Raw genomic sequence first — 7,406 nt, 5'->3', positions numbered from 1 at the left:
AGGGGAGGGGGGCGGGCAAAAGGTCAGTTAGAATCAATTTCTCCGGGGTGGCGCTGAATAAGAAGGAATCTGCTCATGTTACTCTGCAAGGTTGACCTCCCTCTCTTTGCCCCTCGTGTCAAAGTGGCATGGATTCCTTCTCCCCTCCCCCGGCGCACGAAGCGTCATTGCCAACTCATCAGTGCATCCGCAATGCCTACCTGTCACTCAACGGCTCCAATCGAGGAGAAAGCGGGCTGGACCAATCCGATGCTGCTTTCCTGTGTGGCCAATCTACGGAGTAGATCCTATCCGGAATCTAGTCACGCAGCAGTTGATACATCGAAAGTGGTGTGCTCCTTGACTCCCTTCGATGATGATGATGATGATGATGATGATGATGTTGTTGTTGTTGTTGTTGTCGTTTTAATCCCACTCCTGGACCGCGGGGTTCAGTCGTATCTGCTATCAGGTTTACTCTGGATTGGCTCCGGGAGAGCGGTCAACTTACACTAAGCGGGCTACAGAATTCGGATCGTTTACCGAGTCGTTAAGAATCGTGATCGTCTACTAGTATTGACCCGGGCAAAGAGGGGAGGGGAGCCCAAAAAAAGGGCCCGCCATTCAGTCCAATCATGGGCTTCAGTGTTGTTTCCTCCACCAGCAGCCAGCGATCATCCATCCATCCCCTTTCTTTCCCCCTCTCCATGTACAATGGAATCACGGCTTCCTTCTGGGCATTCTATTGCCAGGATTCATCTGCGCGACATGAACCCCTTGTTCTGAAGCATCATTCTGCATTAGCTGGATTCCACCGCACCTCCTTTCTCGTGGGTTCTTTCTCCCGCCCTTCCATTACCTTCGTTATTATTTACTCGACCGGGCCACAATTGTGGATTCACAATGCGGGGTTCGAGGGGCCATCGCTCTCACTCGAAATCAAAGATGTGAATATGCTATGGGGAGGAACCTTGCTCTATAACCCAAGGAAAACATCGTGACCCTAAACACAAAGGGGGGGGAGGAAAAGAGCTGCGCTTACTACAGCAATGGACCACTCTAAGGTATGCCCAGAGAAACCAGTCCATGTTCTGCAGCAGAATAGATGAAGGCCGAGACGACCGATTTGCTCGGGCATTCAAAATTTTGAACAACATCTCCATCGTAGCCGCCTAGATCGGCGGCGAATTACACGGTGGCCGATGGGCCAGGACGTCCTGAATCTTTTCACTTTGGTCCACTGGTGAAAAGTCATGCCAGCACATCAGCGCTTGCCATATTCTGTTCTCCGAGCAGAACGGCAACGCAACGGACAAAGCTAGTGTGAGGTCTAGGAAAATTCTCAAAGGCATGGCATTCGTCTGCTGCTTTTCCCCTCGGTCAACCTGGTGGGGAATGGTCCAATTGCACCAGTTGCGAGCCACTTCCTTTATTTTAATTCTATTTACCTTACCGGGTTTTTGGTATTTTGGACCAAATCTTGCCTTTTTCTTCGAAGCTTTTTTTTTCGGTTTTGCCTCCTTTCTATCCATTTTGGCCGTTCTCGACGACTTTTTCTGGTCTCTCTATCTGAGAGGGACTATGAAATAAATAATAATGATTGAAAGCTTTGAGGGCTGCTCCAGATGCCCCACCTCTTTCTTTGTGCGAATACCTGGGCGGTCATGAAAGATATCCCCCTCGACTCGCTTTTCTTTTCCCCCCCTCTTGCTTTCCCCAAGTGTAGGGCACGCTGTGTTTGCCTCGTTCCTGGCCGCTAGTTTTATTTTCCCTTGCGACTTTCGTTCTTTGGTTTGAATTGGTCTCTTCATTCTTTTCGCTGGGCTTTTCTTGACCCAATCTTCTCACACCTGGTGACGGGCCTCGCTGCTGGCTATTGTAAGATATAGCAAGTCACATTGGCCGTTCGATGAAGACCGTGGTCATTGGGCACCAACCGACACCGTTTACATAGGGTCATCTCGATGCCATCGGTGTGACCGCCAGGATCTTGTGCAGTATCAATCGATCTGGGGCAGCAAATACTGAACCAATACTGGCCTGGACCATACGACCTATTGGACCTGGACAGGTTTCCGCGATGTACTATATTCTCTATCTCGCAAGTATGTAGATACTCTGTTTGCAATTCGTCGAACAAGGTCTCGTTCGGTCCCTTTGTGCCTTCTATGATTGGATCCAAACGGTCACCGCTTCGGATGACCCTCGCTGTGCTTCCCATGGATGGCTGTTGTGGTGGTGGCCGTTGTTTTGCCTCTCCTGGAGCACTACTGCTATGCACGTCATGAAGGACAGAGGTTCCAGCAGACCATGGCTACCTAGTGAGGGCTTGGTTTCAACTTCACACAGCTATGATTTGCTCACTCTCCTGGAAGTCCGAGGGGGTGGCAGCCTGAGACCTTTGTTTTTTCTTTCCCCGTTTCCTTTATGCTCATCGGTTTCCCACACCGTTCAACGTCCAATAACCATGTGTACAGGTCTCTGCCGACGGCGCCGCTGGCCGGAACCTCTCTACGAATCATACAGCGGCGCTACCGGGTATACGTGCATTGTCCGAGTCAACAACCGCGAGTACCAGACGGACGCCGTCTATGAATCGGACACCCTGGCTCGGGAAAATGCAGCGATGCGGGCCTACCTGATTTGCCGCAACTTCTCCGTCAACGACGGCATGTACCCTGCCGGGCACGACCACGGCGGTGTCATCCAGGGCATTCCGGTCGCCATTGGCACCGGACGCAAAGTCCGGTACGAGGTGGACGACACGGACACCTCGACCAGTGGCGAGAGCCGAAGTAGTGGCGGCGGCAGCAGCAGCCCGGAGAGCTATGGAGGGGACCGGATCGATTGCGACCGGCAATCAGCGATGGGCCCGTCTCGAGCGTTGGCGTTTAGTCGGTAGGTTGCTTTCTGAAGGGAGGGAGGAGGCGCGAGGGAGGGGAAAGGTCTATAGGCGCACACTGGCCGTGCCGGTACCCAAATAATAAGCTTGTTCTTGCGCCTTGGCTTTTACAAGAGTTGAGTCAGGGAAACAGGGGCACAAGATGAGATGGAAGACCGGCTTGGCTTTTGATGACGATGACTTTATGATTTTATGACCACGAACCCGGATATCCGATAGATCGAAGCGTCTCTTTTTTGTTTGATTTTGGTTTGGGTCTTGTTGCCCCCATCTGATGAATGTGATGAATGCTCATTGTGGAAGAATGGATTGGACGGAACTTGTCTGCGGGTGGGATCACACAGGAACCACCCCGGATGGGATGAATGTGTGTACTGTGTATGTTTTCAAGGTTGGAGGGTTGCATTGCGGAGGCTAGCGGTGTCTTTTCTGGGAGGTGGCGGTGTGCATTGTCGGACTGTCGGACTGCGACTGAATGTGATGTCTCACGAATTGCTTATGCGCTCAATTGCTATAGTTAGGTGTGCAGAAGTGCAGGTATGTATGTACAGTACATACAGTGGTGATTTGTCTCCTTTTCTCTTCCGAAGAGCCATATGAAACCACGGTCAGATTGGATGTACGGTTACAACTCACAAACCTAAGAAGCCTTGTGGCCTGAGGCAAGAAGCATCACTGCCACAGCCGCTGACACATCATGACGTAGGGCAGGGAAGTGGGTGAAGTGGTGTCTCCAGTTGTCGTCCAAGGCAGGAAGGCGCAACTGACGATCCACGTAATGGCCGAAGAGTGACAGCATTACCATTGCCATGACCATGACCATTACCATAACATGAGTGATGATATCAACTCCTCATCCACATCCCGGTCGATGGACCGACCCCCTTTTTCTTCCCATTGCTTGTGAAAAGCTTGACTTTGTGTGAATTCCAGGATCTCCCCCCCCCCCCCCCCCCTCTCTCTCCAAAACACTACCACTCCCCAATTGTTCTCCCCGATAATACTTATATGCCTCTTGTCAATTGCCGCCCTTAAAAAGCCCTCACCGCAACATGCGGTCAATACTAGGTCGGATTCCGCCCATTCCCTCTCGTCAACGACTACAACAATGGGGGAGTAGTAGTCGCCCCGAGTCCGGCTTCCCTGCTGCGCCGTCAATAGTACTTTCTATGGTACAAGCGGGCCCAGGGCGGCGGCGGCGACAGTTCCAGACCGCAGCAGCGCCGCCGGCGCACTACAACTACAGCACGAGCACGAGCACGAGGACTGTTGCACGGGGTGCTCCGACGGCGGGGCAAACCCGGTGGTTCAGCAGCATCAATGCGCGTCCACAATCCAAGGGTCCGAGGCAAGAATTGGAGCGGTTAGAGATCAAGGATGCGAAGCCGGAGGAGGACGAGGAAGGGGTCTGTTCGTCCAAGGCCCAGAAGGGGGAGGACAAACTTGGGCAGGCGATGACAAAGGGTTAGTAGATCAGATGATGGAAATTGCCTTTGAAACCTCTTCTACCTTTACCATGTGTCTCCGTGTCATGCTTTGGGTGTCCAGGTGAACAGGTGAACTAAACAAATGGTACACAGGTAAACTGTTGACTACGCCGTCACGATTGTTCAAGCTGCTTCTCCCGTTGTCGACCAAATACCACCGTGACCATAAGGGTGAGTCCCAGAATATCTCCTTCTGCCTTCGCGGTGTGCATGAAAAGAAGGGCGCCATGCTGACTGACCTCTGTGCGTGTGTGCAAAAGACATCGAACCCATCGCTTTTCTCATCCACCCTCAGCAACCGCTTTCGCACCTGGAACGCCTCATTCAAGCCGAGATCCCGCCCATCAAGACGAAGGACGGGCAAGCCCGGGCCCCGTCCGTCTCCTTCATCGCGCTCCAACTCGAGGACAACCCGATCCGGCCGCGGAAAGCGCTCTACGAGGGCACCGAGGCAGAGGTGCGCAAGTTGGAGGAACTCGGACAGGTCAAAGAGGAGAAGCAGCCCTCGGGCGACGACACGTACACGTACCTGCGACGCAGCGAGCCCGGCGGCGGTAAGAAGTCCATGGAACATCGCTTTGTGCGGTGGTCGCAATCCACCGAGGTGGGCGACTTCATCCGCGACGCCGCCCGCGCGCGGGAGTTTATCGTCTCGGTCGAAGGCGCGCCGGCGGGCCAGCACCAGATCCACGTGGCGGTGCCCTCGTTCAACGAGCGCACGCACTTCCTGCGCATGCGGCTGCGGAAGATCTCCGACCGGATCAAGAACATCGCGGACATCAAGCATGAATGTGACGCCTTGGCGCACCGCGGGGCGCAGCGCGTGGCCATGGGCGGGTTCGGCGTGCTGGCGTTCTGGTGGTGCCTGGTGTACAAACTCACCTTCGAGACCGACCTGGGCTGGGATACGATGGAGCCCGTCACCTACCTGGTCAGTTTGTCGACCCTGATGGGTGGCTATCTGTGGTTCCTCTATCACAACCGGGAAATCTCGTACCGGTCGGCCCTCGACTTCACCATCAATGCGCGTCAGAAGAAGCTCTACGAGAGGAAAGGGGTGGATTTGCGGCTGTGGGAATCGCTGATCGACGAGGGCAATTCGCTCCGCAAGGAGATCAAGTCCATTGCTGCCGAGTACGACGAGGACTGGGACGAGCTGAAAGACGAGCGTGACCAGCGCGTGACGGAAGCTTTGAAACAGGAGCGCGCGCAGAAGAACGGCTCTCGACAGAATGACAATGATGCAGAGGATTAATTGATTGGCATGGTTGGGGGGCTCGAAAAAGTCTATTCTAGGCTAAACCGCCCTCGTCCTTTCGAACCTGATCGATCATCTCTTCCATCCTCATCGCTCACTCCGCACAACTTTCGCTAATTGACCACGCCTTCACCCGTTCCGCACCGGATCATAATATTCCTTCTTGCCCGAGACGCCACTGTTCGTCTGACTCTGCGGTTGTGGTTGTCTCTGTGGCGACTTTGAGCGACCTAGATATTCTGTTAATATTCGTTTGTTTGGTTTGGTTTTCCAAATGTGTACAGGATACAATGTATATAGTTTTGACTCCGCACATAGACATGTATGTATGTATACTTCCAACCTTCTCCTGGGCTTTGAGTTTCTTGTTCGTCCCCCTCTTTTCTTCAAGGGTCAAATTCCGGGATCACAACCAGAGGACATGAGAAAGAAAGAGACCGAAAAAAAAGAAAGAAAAAAAGCAAACTTACCCCTTTCCTCGCCGCGCCTGCGATTGCGATTATTCCGCACATCCCGGGACCGAAACACGCTGTACAGCAACCACCCCGCCACCCAGTTGGGTCCGTACTCGCCGCCGCCGCCGGTTGTGTCCCCTCCCGCTGCTCCCGCTGCTCCTCCTCCTCCTGGGCCTGTGGCAGCCGCGCCCCCGGTGGTGGTATTGGTTGGAGAGGTGGCGGAGGTGACGACCGCCCCGCGAGCGAACAGCGGGCGGGTCAAGGGACCCGCGTTCCGGGCGATCTCGAGGATCCCCCACCGTTGTCGCTCGGGGCGGATGTGGTGCCAGAAATACGGGGGTTTGGTGGAGGGGTCGGCGGCGACGCTGTCCAGGAGGTTGGAGCGGTCTTCGTTGAGGTGGTTGTAGGTTAGGATTGCTTCGTCCTGATGTTAGGAAGGCGAGTATTAGTTTTGGATGTTGGGATTGGGATTGGGGGGTCTTTAATGATGGTGGGGGGTGGGGGGAGGTTGATATTGGGTTAGGTAGGGGAGGAGATGGGGATGAGGGCTGTTTAGGGTAGAGATAGATGGCTGGGCGGGTAGATAGATTGTGTATAGACAGTCCGGAGTAGAAGAGGCGTGTTTGTATGGTTTTTTAAAAGGAAGTGTGTTCGAGGCCTGGCGTATCTTCACCATGGAGCTCACACGCGTATAGAAAGAAGCGTGAACGGAGGTAATCAGGGTAGAAGTTGCAAGGAGACAGACATGCTTGAAAGGGTGTATACACAATCGATCATGGAATACACACAATAGAAAGACTACTCACCCTCATTGCACGATAATACTGCTCATGCTGCGGATCATGCGAGTTCAAGCCTAGGGCTTGCATAAACTCTTCCTTGGAGGCTCGAGGGCCCACAGCCATGTTTCTTACTTCGTGCTTAGGCGACCAGAAGAGAAAGAAAGCGAGACTATTGCTTTTGGTCTTGCTGTTTGCAAGTTTTGATGAATGAGTGGACAGGACGGCTGGATCGAGTCGTGTGCCAGTGCAAGTTCTTGAACGGGAAGGAAAAGGAAGTGACAACAATGAAAAGAAGAGCAGATTGAGAGGCAAAGAACCTGGGTCGTGGATTGCCCAGAGACTGAACGAGATTAGAAGAAAAGAATAATGAAGAGTGGATGCGTTGTTGGTTTTTCGAGGGGTCAAAGGTTAGTGACACCTAGATATATAAAAATTTCGATCGGTCCATGATCCCACCCCCATCGCACCCCCCTGGTCTCCTGGTTTGGATTCAACATCGGGGAGAATAACGGGTGAAAACGCAGAAAAGCGTGGCGAACGCCT

The 7,406-nt window shown here is 53.3% G+C and overlaps 2 protein-coding genes across 2 annotated transcripts; one reads left to right on the top strand and one right to left on the bottom strand.

Annotated features, from left to right (window-relative positions):
- Nucleotides 1-2,446: 2,446 nt before the first annotated feature.
- BO66DRAFT_400403 (uncharacterized protein) lies at nt 2,447-5,623 on the top strand (the record flags this gene model as incomplete). Its single annotated transcript, XM_025648716.1, has 6 exons — nt 2,447-2,877; nt 3,185-3,248; nt 3,399-3,418; nt 3,921-4,345; nt 4,462-4,539; nt 4,629-5,623. 6 exons carry the CDS (start codon nt 2,447-2,449, stop codon nt 5,621-5,623), a joined length of 2,013 nt encoding a protein of 670 aa, XP_025505443.1.
- Nucleotides 5,624-5,755: 132 nt separating this feature from the next.
- On the bottom strand, nt 5,756-6,986 carry BO66DRAFT_319628 (uncharacterized protein; the record flags this gene model as incomplete). Its single annotated transcript, XM_025643651.1, has 4 exons — nt 5,756-5,834; nt 6,093-6,193; nt 6,311-6,505; nt 6,888-6,986. 4 exons carry the CDS (start codon nt 6,984-6,986, stop codon nt 5,756-5,758), a joined length of 474 nt encoding a protein of 157 aa, XP_025505442.1.
- Nucleotides 6,987-7,406: the final 420 nt, after the last annotated feature.

The sequence above is a fragment of the Aspergillus aculeatinus genome (genome assembly GCF_003184765.1).
Source record: "Aspergillus aculeatinus CBS 121060 unplaced genomic scaffold BO66scaffold_16, whole genome shotgun sequence".
Taxonomy (NCBI): domain Eukaryota; kingdom Fungi; phylum Ascomycota; class Eurotiomycetes; order Eurotiales; family Aspergillaceae; genus Aspergillus; species Aspergillus aculeatinus.
The sequence above is the reverse complement of the archived record's forward strand: the minus strand, read 5'-3'. Positions and strand labels throughout refer to the sequence as shown.